The sequence below is a fragment of the Chaetodon trifascialis genome, chromosome 13, assembly GCF_039877785.1.
Source record: "Chaetodon trifascialis isolate fChaTrf1 chromosome 13, fChaTrf1.hap1, whole genome shotgun sequence".
In the NCBI taxonomy this organism is placed as follows: domain Eukaryota; kingdom Metazoa; phylum Chordata; class Actinopteri; order Chaetodontiformes; family Chaetodontidae; genus Chaetodon; species Chaetodon trifascialis.
Genome location: NC_092068.1, coordinates 24,705,467 through 24,724,715, shown reverse-complemented (window position 1 = coordinate 24,724,715; position 19,249 = coordinate 24,705,467). Strand labels below are relative to the sequence as shown.

Here is a 19,249-nt window from a genome sequence, read left to right as displayed (position 1 = left end):
AAAGTTGGGTTTGGTATTCCCCTTGGACTGTGATGTGATTATTGACTTCATGACAGTATTTCTGTCTATATTGTATTATTGACTCTCTTTCACTACGAAATGATTACATCCTTGTTTAGAAGAGGGCATGGCATCCTTATCGGAGCCATTGAAGGCAACAACAAAGTAGCTTCAACTCCTCAGCTAAGGTCCAGTGGATGCATGCATCACGACTAGAGAGAAGGATGCTAAAGGACACTCCGAATCATTACTGTCAAACTAAAATGTAGCCTAAGAAGTTGTACTTCAACAGTGACCACTGAGTGTAAACACAGTACAGCTAGCTTAAATTTTAAGCTAGCTTTTAATCTTAAAAGCTTTAAGATTTTTAACCATTGCTAAGCTCGAAGTCGATCTGGTGTTCATTGAGTGTAAAACCTGAAAGAGACAGCTATCAAACCTGCCTCATGATGCTATAACTCATCTTTAGCTATTCAGGAACAACACCGTAGGAGGAAGACAAAGATAAAGGACACACCCCGGTCACACCTCAGTCTGTACTACTGTTAGTTGTAGGCAGCACTGTGTATGTAGTACTTTGGTAGCTCTATTATTGCTACTTTGGTTGTTTAGCAGCTCTCATGTCAAAGTGTTACGTAGCTGATGTTGTTTGCTACAACAAAAATATGAAATGTGCTAAAACTTTGTATAAATCCTTTTTCATGCAGCCTCAGGCTGATTGCATGAGGAGCACATCTGGCCCAGGACACAGTCGGCCTTATAGGTTAAGATGGCTTTTACAGACATGGCTTAAACAGTCCAGGTCACAGTGTAGTAAGAATTGTCTAGATGTCAACATTTGAGGTTGCATTGCTAGGAGTGAATCTCAGGGCCGTTCCAAGACTAACATAACCGTGAAGAAAATTCAGTGTCTGTACAGGTTTTTTATCTAGAAACTGGTTCATGTGATTTGTAGGAATGGGTTAGCGTTCGGACTTTGACTTTCATAAGTTACATGTTTGGTTTTATGGACAGGTCACGTCATGTCAGCTTTCTAAGAATTTCATACCACTGTGAAATTACACTTTTATTCCAATGAAATAACAAAATACCCTGTACAGAGAAAATGAATAGTTTGAAATCTTAACTTACGAACTCGGATCCATCTACTAAGCAGAAATACAAGCCATGTTAATGAAAGCCTTTACAGTGTTTTACTGAGCCTCTCCACGTCGAGGCCTTAGTTGTCCTGGCAAAACAGAAGCTCATAGAACAGCGTGCCGTCTGATTTATCAGGAGTTAAGGTATGTTGTTTATCGCGAGAAAGTCGAATCTCCAGATGTTTCATTTTTCACTACATGCAGAATTGTGTGTGACGCATCCAATATGACAGACATTTTTTTTACTGTGGTAAGTCTTTGAGCCGGCTCTTCTTAAGGGTAAGTCAAGTTTGCTCAGTTGATTTTGTGTCAGACTGAGTGGAGTGCAACCACATTTTCTGGATATCCAGAGACATGACAACTACTCGTAATTTATGTAAAAGGAAAGTTTGAATTTTACATATTAAAATAATTTATTTGGATGAGTTTGTCAGCTAGATCAGACAAGGTTTTAAGAATAGAGCTAGTTAGACAGCATTTCTGCCATGGCAGGTTGTTTCATGGTGTGTCTGCCTCAGAGTCGCGATGACACCAGGTCAGAAATTTGATCTGACAGCTAATTTGATCGTTTAGAAAATGACATGAAACTACATATTTCTTTGGCAAAGTTCCTTATGTGAGCTGTATGGATGTTATGCTATGAACTACACTACTACACACCATCTTTAATGTCATTTATTTTTGAGATTCAATTCCATTTCCTCTCTCTTAACGAAATACTGGACTGTGAATGAACTTCAGACCATAAGAAACTCAGAATTAGGCAGCGTGGAAGAAGACTTAAATCAAACTATTGTAATTTGATAGAGTGAAATTTGAATGAGATTGCACAGAAATTAGATATCTGGATTCAAATTAGTGAAATGCATTAGCTTCATTCATGGTCTGTTAGCATCTATATTGCATGTTATGTATCTGTTAAGTTAGCATTGACATATGGGATGTGTACATAAATCCAGCAGTTAGCAAGGGAAAAGATAGAAATATGCAGCTAAAAGTTAACCAGATTTTTTTCAACGATTTTACGTATTTTATCAGTTTTATTTTAAAGTGACACAGAAGAGTTTGAAGTGAAAAAGAAAACTTGTACATTGCAGAATGGCAAAATTTGTTGTCTGGGCGGTGAAGGTAGGTTGTCATTTTGTTGATTAGTCAATTGTCTTTTGCTTTTACACGAGTAAGTTTTTTTTTAATTTTCATTAACTTTAAGTTAAACTGTAAAGTATAAAACGTGATGGATTTTGCTGGTGCAGCAGTTATTACTGAAGTCAATGAAATGATGGTTGCTATGGTGAGATAGAAAACTAATAAAAAGAAGATGCTCCTGAATTTAAGAAGTGTATGACAACAGCGAATGCAGGACAGCGTCAGCAAAAGGGAGCAAAAAGGTACGTGATAGAAACAGCTACAAAGAGGTTGAGAGGGTGATTTTAAAGATCATTATTGGTCAATATTTGTCGCAGAACATTTTGCATTTTGCACAGTATTGCTGGTGAAGATTGGTACTTGTAGTCTGTAAAAATGTTCTTGGAGCAAAACCAATACGGTCCAAAGTGCACAGACCAGTCCAATAGAGCTTTGTGAAACCAGCCAAAGGACTGCTGTCCAGTCCAATCTTTAGAGGTCCAATGCAAGAGATAGTTAGGGTTCAACCAGTGAGAAACATTTTTTAGGCCTCGTGACTTATAAATCAATTCTGTTAAAATTTCTAGGCAAGCCAATCAGCAGCGAGCCCAAGAACGTTTGGATTTGTGGTCATTCGCTGGTGTACTGGGCGGAGTCACGGGCCAAGTCCGCAGAAGTAGGCATGCAGCTGGGTATGGACTCCAGCAAGGTGGCCATCTGGTGGAAGGGCACCCAGGGCATGACTTGGCCCCAGCTTCTGCCACAGCTGCACCAGCTCAAGGTCACCTGGCCCAACCCGGATGTCCTCATCATGCACCTGGGAGGCAACGACCTGAGCACCGACAGCCCCACCGACCTACTGGCCTCTGTCAAGAAGGACCTTACATCTATGAGGAGCATATTCCCACAGTGCGTCCTTGTGTGGTCCAACATCCTCCCTCGGAGGGCGTGGCGCCACTCGGCTGACAGCCACGAAGTCGATCTGGTCCGAAGCACGGTGAATCGCAGGATCCAAAACATCATCTCGGACCTGGGTGGCACCTCGCTTACCCACGACAACATCAGGTGCGGCGCAAACACGGGTCTCTATCGGGTGGACGGCATCCATCTGTCCCCCAAAGGCATTGATGTTTTCAATCTGAACCTGCAGGATTTTCTGGAGAAGTGGAAGATGGCCTCAGAGAAAAGCTAAGAGGTGTATCCATTATTTTCTGCTGTTTTTATGTTGTCCTTTATTTCTAATGATAGCTATGCTGTTGCACTGATTCAGACAACTGTAGGACTCTTGTTAAATTTCATCTATAAAGGATTCATTCTTGTTTGTAGTTTCATCTTAACATGTAGGAAGAGCTGTTCTATGTGGAAAATATGTCGTCTGTCTTCAAACAATAAATTTAATCTCAACTGATCTGTTGTATCTCAGTCTTTTCTTCATGTCGACGTTGATGGAGGTATCTTAGTGATAAACACACTGTTGTTGAATCTGCAATAAATGTAATTTAATAAATAATAAAAAATGTTTTCTCAATAATCAGCATTTTAACCATGACGTTGCCTGTATTGTTTGTTTGGTTTTTTTTGTTTGTTTTTTTTGGTTGAAAACAAAGAAATGATTCTGTCAAATCTTTTTACTGTGTTTATTTAGTGCTGGGCACTGCTGGGTTGTGAATATGTGTCATGATAAACAAAACAGTGTTTTTTCTGTGAAATCCCAATTTTTCTAAAAAATGAGGGCAGTCATCCTCCATTGTATGAAACATGTATTGTCAAAATAGTTTAAAACAGTTTAAAATCATTGTTATTTAGTTCAAGATGTGCTGATGAAATTATATTTGACTGGAAGGCGCACATTAGTGTTCATTAACAAAAACAACAACAACATTGGCTTTGTTGTCTTTTAACAATCATCAGTTGCTGGATAGAGACGATGGCCGGAAAAGTCCCAGAAACCTCAACTGGTCCCCAGCCACTGTGTTTAAAACAGTGCAAGGGACCTTGTAGCAGGTTTATGTTGTTTCAGGTACAGGTGAAACGGTGAGATAAGATCCAGGAAGATCAGTTGGAGTTTTATTCTTCTGTAGATGGTTTAGAGCTGACAGGAGATGAGGGGATGACCTGCAGTAACGATCCTCACCTGGATTCGAACAATGAACGTTATGATTGGGTGGTTAGCATCTGAGACACTTGTAGAAGACAAAGAGACAGTCACACATTCACACATACATACATGAGATAACATCACAGAGCTGAGTAGTGTTTTATTGCCCAGCACTACATGGAGTCACTTAATTCTCCACCGACGTTTCCAAGCTGTGTCCTACCTGTCGGAGGCGAACAGGTGAGTTTTTGTTTTCTCTGCAGGTTCCAGGCGAGATGGAGCTCAGGATGCCGAGGACTGAATCTACAGAAACATCAGACAGCTCTGCTCGTTCAGCGCTGCAGCACCATTTCACAATAATGTAGATGTCACGACCTGGCCAAGGGGAAACCTTGGCTTAGCGTGAGCACCGAGACTCCCAAGGACCTTCAGCAACAAAGAACCTGTGGTGGTTGAGAGGTTTTATCAAGTTCACACAGAAGCATTTGGCTTAAAGAATGACAATTGATTAGGCTACCTAAATACTTTCTAATTCATTTTATATCAATCGACTGATCTTTTCAGCTCTGCACTGAAGCAACAGGCACCAGGATGTAAAAGTTAACCTTGCTCATACTGGCAGAATGTTGATGTGCATCGTGCAGGGTTTCAGGGCAGGATGCTCCTCTTTGTCCACCACCCATGGACTTTGTGGAGTCTGGATACCAACAACAGGACAGGACCTTCAGACTTTTCTACTGTCTGATGTCCTGAAATCACTGTTTCTATTCAATAAAATATCTCAAGTGAAGCATTCTCCTTTTATGCTGTCGTCTGGTCATTGTCTTTGAATCTGAAACAAACATGCTGCATTTATTTCAGAACGTCTGCATTTGTATCCAATTTAACGGACTCAGACCTTCTCATGTTTTGTGAAAGAGTCACAAAGTTTACTTGGAGATTGAAGTTTTTCAGCTTTAGAGGACATTATGCTGCCACATGAAAAACAGAGATTCTGCAGTCTTCTTCCTTCAAATGAAGTCAGATGTTTGGACTAAATGACATAATTACTGAAAATATCTGAACAGTCTCAAAACATCCCTTTAGTAGCTGCTGTCAAATTCTCAGAAAACTTCAACATTTTTAATCCAGGTGCTGAGGAGAACCATGAGACATGAGCAAAAGCTGAGGGAGAACTGCTTCATGTGGTGAGGTTGTTCACCTGAGCGATGAAGCTTGAGTATGTGTGAATGTGTTGTGTCCATGTTGTTCCTGTAGGGGGCAGCAGCTCCGTCAGTCGCCTCTGAGTTTCTCAGTAGAAGAAAAAGAGAAGGTTTGTGTTCGTGTGGATAACGACTGAGATGCTGAGAATGAAGTTTTATGAAATATCTCCATGACTGACTGAAACGCACAGTGAAGTACCTGCAGGTTTCTGCTTTGCATTACATCAACACTAGAGACCGGAGCCGGTTGACCGCGGGAAGCCAGAGAACCTCTGCGGGAGAAGATGTACCGTGGTCGGCCTCCGCCGATAGGAGGCTACCCGCCGCCTTTCGAGGGCCGAGGTCCGCCTCCGAGGCCTTACCCGGCACCGGGCTACAGAGACGACAGGAACCGGCCCAGGCCACCGTACCACCCCGGCTACCACGAACATGTTCCCGCGGACTCCTATCGCCGCTCTCCGCCGCGCAGGAGGTACCCTTCCCCCGGGTCAGGAAGTCACCGAGGCGGAGAGTACTGGGCCGGTGGGCCGCCTAAAGAGGTGAGTGGCCGGCTGAAAATAGGGTTCAATTGAGATGCAAATGAATCTTTTGCCAAACAAACTACGATCAGTTAATGTTGTTGCCTCTTGAGAAGTATGGTTGAAGTCAGGTGAACCGTTAGCCCCCAGAGTTTGTTTATTAGCACCTACAAACCAAACTCCACACAAAAACCTGTCAATTTACCCACTGTCTTGTTTGTCCCCTGTGTTGCACTTGTGAAGCCAAAACTTTGCGTTCATTCATAAATGTGTCTGATCAACACATAAAGTAAACTACCAGTAACTTCAATCACGAAATGTTTTAATGTTTTAAGCTAATGACACGTTATTCCCTCTGAGTACATTCACAAACACCCGCCGTGCTGACGGACGTCAGTTAGCGGCGTAAACTGATGGGAAAGTGGCTTTTCGCTCTCACAGGTTGCTTCTTTGCTGTGGTCCGAGTAGCTGATTGAAAGAACACCGTTATGGTTTCCAAAAAGTTTGAAGCAAAGTCAAGTCAGTTCATTTGTTGAGCTGAGTTTCAAAGCGTTATTAAAGTGCCAGATTTATGGATGGAGTTCGTTCTTGGGTCTCTTCGGTGAGCTTGGTGGACTAACCGCCGGTCAATCGTGTGTTTTCTGCTTCAACCAGCGGGAAACGACAACGAAGGCCCACATCACAGCTTCCAGACTCTGCTCCGTCATTAGTGACGACTTTGTGAAGCACTTTATTGTGTTTTTCCTACATTCAAAGTGCTGCAGCCACTCAGCTTCACTTCATTTCAGATGAAACTTCGTGCAGTGAGATGATCCATCACACTGAGCATTTGTCAGGTTGATTTGTGTTTAAAGTTGAGTTTGAATGTCCTGTACATGGAGCTGACAGGTGGGCTCGTTGACAGAAGTGGTGTTAGTCAACATTTCATGTCTAAAGAATAAGAGCAAACGGTGTGAAGCTGAGTTTAGGAGCTGGTTCGCCTCTTCCTGTCTTGTGCTCTTACTAAAATGACGAATGATGAAAGTTTCGGTCTCATTGTGGACACAGAAGCTTTCCTGATCTCAGTGCTGCTGGAGCAGGTGTGTTCAGCCGGCAGGTGATCAGGTGTGGACAGAGCAGAAGGCTGCTACCTCAGGACATCCCGAGACTTCCTTTCATAAACGTGTCTGATTCATTTATGTGTTAAAAGCTGTTGAAGTGAATTTTTGTGGTATTTGCTGCAGAAGTCTTCGTCGCCTCGTGGGTCAGTTCCCCTCGACCACAACCTGGTCATCACTGTCGGCAACGAGCTGACTGGACCACCTGGATCCGCCCCCTCGTGGCATCATGACAGGTACTGATGAAAAAAACAAAATATCAAAGGGCTAAAGAAAGAAAGATAGAAGGTCTTCTTGCCCTGAAAACTTCACAGGAGGTTACAGTTGTATTTTTAACCCTGAGTTTTGTCTGCAGTTTTTCTCTGAGGCTGCAGGTGTCAGTCTGCCTGTCAGCCTAGCAAAGGGTCAAGGAAGCACATTATTTAAAATGGTGGAAAGTCAACTTTCTGTTCTAATGTATGAATGTCTGTTAGAGGTATTCAAACACTGAGTTTTGGTGAGAAACACTGAATGTAAACAGAACTTCTGTTCACAACAAGCCTCCACAGGCAGCTGTGAGCTTATTGCTCTGAGCAGCAGGTAATGATTGAAAGTGACTCATATGATCGATGTGTTGATCAGCTCCTCTCTTCTCTCATCTGGATTTAGGCAGCTTGGCTGTAAGAAGACTATTTAGAGAGATTAAATTTCAGTTCCTTAATGAGAGGCTCAAAACGTGCGCTTGTAAAGTCCAGTCCAGTTAAACCCTGTGTTTCTGTGCAGAGAACACCCTCCTCGACCAGAGTACGAGCGGAGCCGGGGCCGGAGTCGCCCTCGCAGCCGGAGTCGAGACCAAAGTCTGGACCGGAGCCGGGCCAAGAGTCGGGGACGGAGCAAGAGTCGGGCCAGGAGCAGGAGCCGACCCCGCAGCCAGAGCCGCAGTCCGGACTGGAGCCAGGCCAAGAGCCGGGGCCGGAGCAAAAGCCGGGCCAAGAGCCGGGGCCGGAGCAAGAGCCGCAGTCCGGACCGGAGTCGGGCCAAGAGCCGGGGCCGGAGCAAGAGCCGCAGTCCGGACCGGGGTCGGGCCAAGAGCCGGGGCCGGAGCAAGAGCCGCCTCCGCAGCAGGTCTAGATCCAGGTCCAGGTCCAGAGGGCAGAGCAGAGGACGGAGCTACAGCAAAGCGGCGAGCCACGGACGTAGTAAGAGCCGGCAGATGAGTCGAAGCCGCAGTCGCAGCATCAGCTCGAGCTCGAGCAGCCACAGCGGGGGCGACAGAGATGCCAGATCCAGAAAGGAGTTCAAAGAGCTAGAGACAGCTCGACGCAGGAAGGAGCTGGAGGAGATGCTGAGTCTGCCAACGAAATCCATCCTGAAGAGACGCAGCGACGCCGAGGACTCGCCATCGCTCATGGTAGGATGAGATTACCAAGGTTTTTTTTCAGCAGGTCGATAAAAACACACTCAGTGATGGAATTTATTTTAAGGCTCCACATTATCGGACGTGATTATCTCCATTATGAGACCAATAACAATAGTTCAATTTTCTCTTTTATGGGCCAATAATATGTGTATGTGTTGCTGGGAACCTCCAATTAACCAGCAGAAGATGATTGCAGTTTCCTTGCTTACAAGGAGGAGGACTGTTTTGAAGGCGTCTGGGAAGATGCCTGTTTGCAGAGATGTATTTATAACCTTCAGTACATGACATGAAACATTGTCAAACACCTACTTTTATAAATACTGTAGGTACAGGGTCAACACAGGAGGTGGACGAGTTATCCTTTCTTGCCAGGCGCATTGTTTTGTTATAGACAGTCATGGCTTCTTTTTGTATATGACAGTGAACAGTGAGCCCAGTTTTCTGCGATAGGTTCTCCTCATCTCATCAGCGCTCTGCGTTCGCCTGCACTGGCAAAAGGATTCTTTTGCCAGTGCAGGGATTCTGTGACAGGACAGGAGACTGACTGTGGCTGAACATTGACATGTTATGATGTTATCTTTCAGCATCAGGTGAGGATCTGTGGTCCAGAGGTGTCACTCTGCTCTGTTTCTCTGTGTTTCAGATCACAGACTCTCCCAGAGGTCTGGAGGGCTCCAACATTTCTCGGGTGGCCGACCAGCTGCTGCTGGCCGTTAAAGGCATGGAGCCTCACAGGGTGGCCTCAGTGCTGTCGGAGCTGCAGTCTGACCCACAGATGGCTCAACGCGCCAGCCTCAACACCGAGATCAAAGAGATCCTCAACCTGCTGGGAGGACAGGCGATTGGGTCCAAGGCTAAGGAGAGATCCTCGGAAGATATCGACGATGAAGAGAAGTTCCTTTACGGAGACTCGGAGGAGCCCAAGCCTCCACCAGCATCCGAGCCAATCCGGCACCACGGCCTGGATCTATATGGAGAAGTGACAGAGGACACGCTGTATGGAGACTACACCCAGCAGCAAGCCGTTGTTGCACAGACATACGGCCTCCCGCCGGGGGCCTCTCCTCACCTTCAGGCCCCTCTCACCACGAGAGAGATGGACATGAGGTACGTGAGCCGGCCCACCAGCAGCCCCAACCAGAACATCACGATCCAGGTGTCGAACTCTACATATCCTCCGGGGACAGAGCCGCTGGAGGAGAGCGAGCGTCAGGCACTGGAGGAGTACGATAAGATCCAGGACCTGCTGAAGACCATCGGCCTGGACTTGGGCGTGGTCGAGATCAGCGAGATGGCCGCCAGGACCAAAGAGCGGCTCCACGGGAACAAGCCGCCCCCGAAGACACCTACGCGCTGCAGGCGTTACTCCTCTGGCAGCTCGGATGGCAGCCGCCGCAGCCGGGGCCGCAGGAGGCAGAGCCGCAGTGGCGGCAGCACCAGCAGCAGCAGCAGGAGTGGCAGCCGCGGGCAGGGGGGCAGTTGGAGCAGCGACAGCAGCAACGGCCGCAGGAAAAGCTCCACTCTGCCCAGGTCTCGCAAAGACAAAGACATGAAAGAGACGGAGGCTGAGCAGGGAGCCACAGTGCCACAGAAAATCCCCGACCACAAGACTGTTCCCCCTCACCACGGGGTGCCCATACCCACCTACCCCCCCCCACAGGTCCACAGCACGTTGCCTAACTTTCCCCCGCCAGGTTACGGCCACTATGGAAACTACCTTCCCTACATGCACCAGCAATGGCCGCCCATGTACCCACCCCCTAACATGACCCTGCCCCCCCAGACCAGCCCCGACGGGGTCCCCCCGACTCTGCCCTACAAACAGCCCTATAGCACAGCAGTCCCTGAGCCGGCGGCCAAAGGTCAGTCTCATCAGGGTGACGGATTAGAGAAGGGAAAAGTCAGCAGCCATGACAGGAGAGTGTCTGAGGAGGAGAACAACGAGAGCCAGAAACAAAAGGTTTTACCTTCATTCAACACCTGAGACATATCTGAGTCAAAGCCAGTCAGCTGTAGACCAGCAGCACTGAAAGGTGAGCTGAACCTGACTGTTGTTTTGTTTTGGTGTGTTCAGGTTCTGGAGGAGAGAGAGAATCTGAAACAGGAAAGAGAGATCAGGATGAAGAAGAAGGAATATCTGATGAAGGAGCTGGAGAGACTCAGGAAGCAACAAGGTGAGTTCACACAGAGATGCCACACTGCTCACCTGCCTTCACCTGCTCAGATTTACAGGTGGGACGACTTCCTGTCCGTAGCAGACGCAGAGCTGCTCTGTCAGTCTCAGTACACTTCCCTCAGCGGTTATCTCTGAACGTTACCTCCAGGCTCCCAGGCAGCAGCTGACAGAGAGGCAGACACTGCTTTGTTTCCTTTGTTTCTCTACGTGTTTGTTGTGTCTTCAGGCGAGCTCCTGAGGAAGAAGCGCCGGGAGAAAGGCGGCCACAAAGACCCTCTGCTGCAGGAGATCAGCCACCTGCAGGAGGAGGTCATGACTCAGATCTCCAACCTGCGCAAGGAGCACGAGGCTGCTGAGAAGAAACGCAACGAGATCGACAAGGTGGCGCTCATCCTGGGCCTGAGTCCGTCCGACCGGCCCCGCAGGATCAGCAAGCCGGCCGAGGACCGGGAGGACGATCCGCTGCCCCTGGAGACGAGGAGACAGGAGCCAGAGAGGAGTCCTGAGGGCCGGCGGGCAGCCAGCGGCTCCATGATAAAGGTACAGACACCTGCAGAGGAGGTAAAACAGGAACTACTACTGAAAGCTGTAAATCATAGCTAGGGCTCATTACTGTGACTATTTATTGAAGTAAAATCTGTCCTGAATTTCTCAGTAAAATGTTTGTGTAGTATTGTGAACATTAACAACTTGTTAGATGATTTCAATAGAGTTAGTTAGATGATTTTACTTAAAGGGTTGACAGTTGTCAGATGAAGGGTCAGTTATCAGCTATGATTTCTGATGGAAACAGAGCAGATTAAAAGCTAAATATGAAAGTTCTCAAGTGTCCTGAAGCAGCTGAGTCTTCATTTACTGACCTGTAATCAAGCTTATTTGTGTGGGCAGATAAGTCAGCTGCTTTTCTGTTGTACCTGAACGGCTTTTCTTTTATTTGACCTGTTAGTTTGTGGTTTTTGTTTATGGTTTTTTCTGCCTCGTCGGTTCAGGATCAACTCAAACAGGTTGCAGCGCCGTCGACAGGACAGGAGGACGCGCGTCGTCAAATTTTATGTTTCCGTCATTCAGTCGGACTGAAACTAAGACGCCAAAGTTGTACTGATGCTGTCAGTTTGTGTCATTAATGCAGTCTTTTAATGTGAAACATCTGTGCAGGAAGTGTTGAGTCCCGTTGACTGTAGCAAAAGATTTTGCGAATGTTGAGTTTGTTCATCTCACAGAGAAATCGGAGATTAAGTGTTTCAAATATAATAAACGTTACAGGACAAGATTGTCTGATCTTGTGCGTTCGAACATAGATAGCTCAGTAATTAGATGTTCAAGGTAGCCTCGTTTCGTCTTGACAGCTTTGGTAATAATGACTGTAATAAAGTTCCTCAACTGAGGAACATTTTGACTATGAACGGTAACCTCGCAGGTTTGTTCAGAGAGGGAACGTATGTTTGTTTCTTTTCTGTGACTGATCGAGATTAAACTTAGAAGCACATTACAAGTTACCGTCGGTGTAGAAGCAACTGTCGGATTTTCTTGAAATACGTTTGATTAACGTCTTGGAGGCTGGAATTCAATGAAGGTAAGAGTTCAATTTTCAGAATTTATGGGGCCAAGTTTTAATGATGAAACTCCAAATTTTAGTCTGAGGAATTCGGTCGACTCCCACCGGCTATATTGACTCTCCTCCATCTTGGTATCTCAGCAGACCTCAGTGGCGCCGCCGTCATCGGGAGCGTCCCTGAACAAACCGCCCATCAGCACCCCGACTCTGCCTCCAACCCCGCCACTGGAGCCATTTGAGTACTACGACGCTGGAAACCACTGGTGCAAAAACTGTAATGTCACCTCTGGCTCCATGTTTGATTTTTTCACGCACTTGCACAGCAAAACACATCGAAAGGTTTGTGCCGGTTTATTATTTGACGTTTTATTTTCATTTTTGGCTTTGGAGGGTTTGATGTTCGTCTCTGTACAGTCCTTTGTATGTTTGTTCCTTTCCACTGGATTTTCTTTTTCTCTTCGCAGACTCTGGACCCGTACGACCGGCCCTGGGCTTCCACTCCCACCAAAACCGTCAAGAACGCGCTGTCAGAGGAGAAGCAGATGAAACCTGCCAAAGGTACTCGAGCTGCACAGTCAAAATACATCATGACGCTGCTTTTTTCCAATGATCCTGGTGTCCGAGTCCCTGAATTTTGTTAGCCGTCTTCTGCTTCCAGGTGGAGCTCTGTGTGGATCTCTGCTGCAATTTCTCTGACTCTTAATGAAAACAGTACTAACGAAGTGACAAAGAATCGTGGAACCACAGAGGAGACTCCTGTCCACAGCTCTGATGTCAATCCATTTGTTTTTCATGTCTCATCGTCAAATGAAGGCTGCTGTAAATATAACGTACTGCAGTAACCTTTGGAAAAGTGCTTTACCTCCTCAGCACAGGTGTGTTGGCCTACTCATCCGCCCAAAGTGTGACCTAGTTATATGCTTCTTGTAGTAATCCCGGTATCACAGAGCACTTTTCCATCGGTTACTGCTCTAAAATAAGACCACTGAGCTACACACCATCTATTTGTCCAATATTTTATCATCAAATGTTCCCTCTTTAACCCTCTGCTGTCCTGACAGGTACTGGCAATGGAGATGTCCATCAGGTAAACATGATTGGCAGTTTATTTTGTCACCGCTTTTTGGTTTAAAATGGGTTGCGTGTGTTTTCCTGCAGGTTCAGAGTTCTTGCTGCCCGTCAGAGGATTCTTCTGCCTGATGTGTAAAGAGTTTTATGGAGACGCCATTTGTGCAGAAGCGCACGTCACCACACATGCTCACAACGAGAAGTACAAGGTATTAAATTAACTGTGGGAGTGGAGAACCACCACATGTGGACAGTCAGAGATAGTGGAGAAGCGTCTAGATGAAAGTTGACAGTTTATATCGACCAGAAAACGTTTATCACTAACTCATCATTCAACGGACAACATTTATAAGCTATCACGATTTTCTCCTGATTGTTGGAAAAAGTTTTTTAAATTGAAAATATATTAAACTGAAGTTCAGTCATGAAGGAGACCACGTTCATAATGATTGACCCACTGAGTCAAGCAGTTCATTACTCATAAAACTAGATTATCAGGCTCATGGATGATTCCATGATTCATCTGGATGCATTTTAATGTCAGGCAAAGGTTCTTGATGTATTTCCTCACTCTCTCTCTCTGTTTTAACGTCTCCTTCACCAGAAACAAATGTACGAGAATCCCTTGTATGAACAGAGGAGGAACCTGGACCGCCAGGCAGGACTGGCCTCAGAGACAAGTGGAAAGAAACGCAAACATGAGGACGACGAGAAAGGAAACCAAGACAAGGAAGAAAAATCCAAACACAAAAAGGAGAAAAAGGACAAAGAGAAAAAGAAGGCAGACGATGACGCTGTCCAGAATGAAGAGAAGTCTAAAGTTAAAAAGGAGGAGGAGGAGAAGCTGATGCAGGATTTTGGAGATGTCATAAGCCTGGAAGAGGACAGGCCTTCTTACAACAAAAAAGAGGAGGAAGGAAAGTATAAATACAGCAAGAAGGATGACAAATACCGATACAGCAGAGAGGAAGAAGAAAGGGGTAAATACAGCAGAAGAGACGAGGACGACAGATTCAAATATAGTAGAGAAGAGGAGTATCGGTCCCGGTATCGCAGGGATGAAGACCGTCCCAAATATGGGCCAAGAGAAGACGAAGACAAATATAAATACGGTAAATATCCAGATTTCAGATCCAAATATGACAGAGAGCGAGATGAAGGGAAAGCTAAGGAAGAGAAGGAAGCGGCCAAGAAGTTTGAGGCAGGTAAACCAGTTGGGAAACCAGAAGTCAGCAAATTTGAACCTCCGCCAAAACCCAACGACCCACCCAAAATCCTCTGCGGACCCAGTCCAGCCATGAGGGCAAAGCTCCGCAAACAGAGCCTGGAAGCCAGCAAACCGGCAACTGCAGCCATGACCCCTTCATTCGGAAAGTTCACTTGGAAGAAGAAGGAGAACGTTCTGGCAAAGGAGGCGCAGAAAGTTGCCGCAGAGTTCATCAAGGATGACGAAATGGCTGTTAAGCAGAATCCAGTCTCGGCGGAGGACTCTTTTGCAAAATCTATGGCTGTTGCTAAGGAGATCGCCCAGAAGCTGGCAGGCCAGCAGAACATGCCTCCTCCTTGGGTATCTAATAGGGGAAGGATCCGACCAAATCTCCCTGCACCAGCTGCAGTCCTGAGGAAAACAGCCATGATGGGTAAACCTGCACCCCTGAATACCTTCCTCTCCATCAGACCCCAAAACACCAGTTTACAAGGGCCCCCTCGAAAAGACGAAGTGACAATCCCGGGACCTCTCACAACGGCTCTCAATGCTCAGAATGTACAGCTAGAAGCTAACCCTGAGCCACCAAGTAATAAACCTGGGCCATTTGAAGCTATACCTGCACCGGTGGTTGCTAGACCAGAGCCAGTTGAGGCCAACCCTCTTCCGCCAGTGTCAAGACCTGCACCATTGGAGGTGAAATCTGTGCTATCTGAGGCTCAGCCTTCATCATCTGAGGCTAAACCCGCACGGTCTGAGGCTAAACCTGCACCGTCTGGAGCTACACGTGCTTCATCCACTGCTAAACCTGTACAACCACCAATGATAAAGATAGTGTCTGACGTGGCAGCTCCCGGTGTGCCAGAAAGCGAGCAAACTCGTACAGTGTTTGTCAAGCCTCCACCTTTCATGTCCATGGGAGATGGAGCTCAGAAGTCAGAGAAAGTTAAGAGTAACCTGGCTGCAGCAAAAGCCCAGGACTTGTTTGATATTTTCTACAGCAGCCAATCAGGCATCTGCTCCATCACCAAACCAGCAACCAGTACCAGAGCTGAAGGGAGTAGCACAAATAAAGGTCAACTACCTGTCCCACAAGCACAAAAACCCAAACCTCAGTGTCAGCTTCTTACCCCATCCCAACCAGCTGTGGTCAGTACATCCCCGCACCAAGTCTCAAACACTCTCCCAAGTCCCCAAACCCAGCCAGAATCAGACCTTCAGATTGCATCTGTTTGGTCTTTGCAGTCTACCCCGGCCTCAACACCTGAGATTGCTCCATCCAAAACAACTTCACAAACAATCCAACCAAAATTGACTCCACCAGCCCAGTCTGAAGCTCAGAGCGTACCCCAAAAGCAGTGGTTGACTCTTCAATCGGAGTCCCAAATCCCCCCACAAAGTGAGCCTGCTGAGGTGGACCCAACAACTCCAACTCAATCACAGTCCAACCAGGCTCCACAAATCCAAACAGAGCCACAATCTGAACCTCAACAAGACAAGGACACAGATCCCCAGTCCCATCCAGAGACCCATCCTGAAATGTCTCCAGAACCTGAATCCAAACCAGTGCCCAAAACTAGGGGCAAGGCGACTCTGACAAAGAGAACCCCTCCTGCCCCTCGCCCTGTCCGACAAACCAGATCCCAAACCAGATACCAGACCCGGCAGCAGCAGCAGCAGCAGAGCCATTCAGAGCCAGAGCCTGAGCTGCCTTCAGTAGATTCTGACTCGGCAGCTTCAGACCCAAAGGGGCTGGACACATCAGATGCCGGCCCTGGCTTGCTGGCAGAGGAGGGAGCACCCAGCGAGGGGGACCCTCAGATGATGGAAGTCACCTCTGAAACCCTGGACCTCCCCTCCACATTGACCTCTCTGGACTTTGAGTCAGATCTTAACTTTTCATAGGAGCTGACTGGACTGTGTGACAGGACTCTGAACAGGGTTCCTTAAAATCGCTTGCAATTTGTTGAGAATGTCAGAAGCCACAGTCTTTCATCAGCAATTTGCTGGACTTGAAGGCAGCTGGAAATGGTGAGAAAGACGCTGACAGACTTGAGACTTTTCAAACACTGACATTCATCTGTTTAAGGGACCAGTTTGATGTTTAGTAAAACCATCTTGTTGTCTGTCTTCTCCAGAATCTGATGTTTCAGATGGTTATCAGTTTCACTCCTGTACATCCTGTACAGAGATGGGTCCATTCTTCATGGTTTTGGTTCGGCCACTTCGTTCAGTGGCTCTCAGCCCGGGGTTCCCCAAGTGGTCACACAATCATGTGCAATTTAGATTTATTTTTCAGATGTTCATCTAATCTCCCACTGATGAATGAATGAATATTTCTCTTCTGGCCTCTTAAAATGACTGGAACGATCACTTTTTGGCTGTGACCTACAGACATGTGGAACCATTGCCTCATTGGAAAAAGGATTGGAAATTAAAAATGAAGAGATCTCATGTTCATGTTACTTTTCTGGTGTCAGTGCTCCGCTGTCCACATATTTTTGGTCATGTAGTGTAAATGAGACTCCACAGATACTTGTTAGTAGGATAAATTCACTTGGTTGAGTGAGTTTGAAGCTGCAGTTAAATGAAGACGTTCAATGAAGATCCAGGAGCTGATTGCTGTTGATGAGCATCAGGTTTTGTCCCTGCCTTGTGTTTGAAGCACTGATCTGTGGTCAGTGTCACTGTGTGTCAATGGAAACTAACTGCTCGTCTTGTAAAACTCATTTTAATAAAAGTTGTGAGGAAACATGAGCTGGTCAGTGTGTTGATTCTCACACTCTGAGGTCGCTGCAGTGTTCATGGATGTCGATGAGGCGCCATGAGTGCAGCTGCTGTTCAGTGAAAATTGATATCTGGTCTCTGAAACGATGTGTTTTTTCTTTCAGTCTCAACAGGACAAACTTGTTAGACCTTTTTACTAGCATCCATTTTTCTTAATGATCACAGGAGAATTATTGAAGCTCACATGAAAACAAAGTTTGCGAAATGAAGATCGACTCACTTGATGTTGAGTTGATGAGACATTAAGCGATAGTTATACACTGTCATGAAATTAGAATCACCAACCAATCAGATTACAGGTTCCACAGTCGACGACATGGAGGACGACTCACCTGCAGGACAGCTGAGTAGAGCAGCCTCGTACAAACGTCAATGTGGACATGAAATTGTCACATTCTTCGTCTTGTCAACTGCCCGATCACATCCGTGTAGATTTGCATCAATAGTTTGTTTTCTGTTGAAACTTCTTGACCCTGTTTTCGTTTGTTGACTTCTCGTTCGGCTGCTTGCTGCTTTGACAACGTGTTGAAGAAGTTTGTTTTTTGTACAAAAGAAATGTTTTGTCAATGCTGTGTCAATATGCAGAAACTAAGATGTGGGCAGATGATTTGGTTGAACTGCCAACAGAGGAACCAGTGAGTCCACACTTGAAGGAATATATGACAGAAAACACGAGGATTGTATGAAATGTGACAGAACATTTCAGTTGGACTAAGCAGAGCGTCAGAGTGTTGTGATGTTTCTGACATGAAATCAGATGTGATGATGTGTTTGTGTCCATTAGGAATAAAACCTTGAAAACACTCACCTGTAGGTGGCTCCAAAGCTTGGAAGGATCTGAGGTCAGTCAGCATCAGTGAGCAGCTCTGAATGACAGGAAGTGACGGCTGCTCTGTTTGAGGTATTTCCTGTAAAATGAACAAGCAGCTGCAGAGTCACTGATGAGGAAACAGATGTAGATTTAAAATGTGGTGATTTTCAGGATCAGTCCTCAGATTTGTAAGTGTCATCATCAGATACTTTCTGATCAGATGCAGCTTCAACCATAACAAATCAGTTTATTGCCAAGTAGATTTTCACATATGAGGACTTTGGCCTGTTGTTTTGGTGCATCACGATCAAAATAAGCTGAGAAAAAAAAAACAAGTGCTACAAAATCAAGAATCAGAAAATGTTGCAGGAAAAAATCTATGCATTAACTACGATTAAAATGAAAACAGCTGCACAGTGTTCAAAATAACGAGGACTGAATGAGCAGATTATTGAGGGAAGGATGTGAAAATGTTCTCAGTGTGAAGAATAAGGACTTTTAGATAAAAGCTTTGGTTCATGTTGATTCATACACTGGATTTATTTACAGGCAGTGGTGGAAAGGAACTTCATACTTTTACTGTACAAGTACTGAAGTACATGTTTGAGGTACATACTACTTCCTTTTTCCACTCTACAACATCTCAGAGGCAAATATTGTTCATTTTACTTTAATTTTAAATCATCAGATCAGACACAGAAGACATTTTACTGCACAGAAGCTGACAATACTAATGTACGTTTACTACATGAAGCTGACTACTGTACTTTTACTGCCTGAAGCTGACAATACAGCTGTACTTTTAGTGCTGATACTTTCCGTGGGCCAGATTTTGCAATGAATAAAGGATTTTGAAAACAGGACTTTTCAATTTTTATTCTGACGTGATAAGATATTGATGAAAATGTTGTCTTTTGAACATTTACAAGATTCATTTCTGCATCTTTCTGGGTGAATCTGTACCTCAGGTAAAGATTAACTAGCTGTGTGGTTCTGAGTTCAGCTGATATTTAATTAAAGGAAATTATCATTGAAGTCCTATAATATGAAATAATAAATCATTCTAA

The 19,249-nt window shown here is 45.6% G+C and overlaps 1 protein-coding gene across 2 annotated transcripts; it reads left to right on the top strand.

The window, feature by feature from the left end:
* The first annotated feature begins 5,691 nt into the window (after positions 1-5,691).
* Positions 5,692-18,508, top strand: znf318 (zinc finger protein 318). Of its 2 annotated transcripts, XM_070976801.1 has the most exons (11): positions 5,692-6,103; positions 7,306-7,415; positions 7,942-8,569; positions 9,222-10,538; positions 10,653-10,752; positions 10,981-11,294; positions 12,451-12,648; positions 12,774-12,867; positions 13,468-13,586; positions 13,982-15,830; positions 15,891-18,508. In XM_070976801.1, exons 1-11 carry the CDS (start codon positions 5,849-5,851, stop codon positions 16,487-16,489), a joined length of 5,583 nt encoding a protein of 1,860 aa, XP_070832902.1. In that variant the 5' UTR covers positions 5,692-5,848; the 3' UTR covers positions 16,490-18,508. The 2 variants fall into 2 exon arrangements, with proteins under 2 accessions (XP_070832902.1, XP_070832901.1); XM_070976800.1 differs by having other exon boundaries at positions 13,982-18,508.
* The last annotated feature ends 741 nt before the right edge of the window (positions 18,509-19,249 follow it).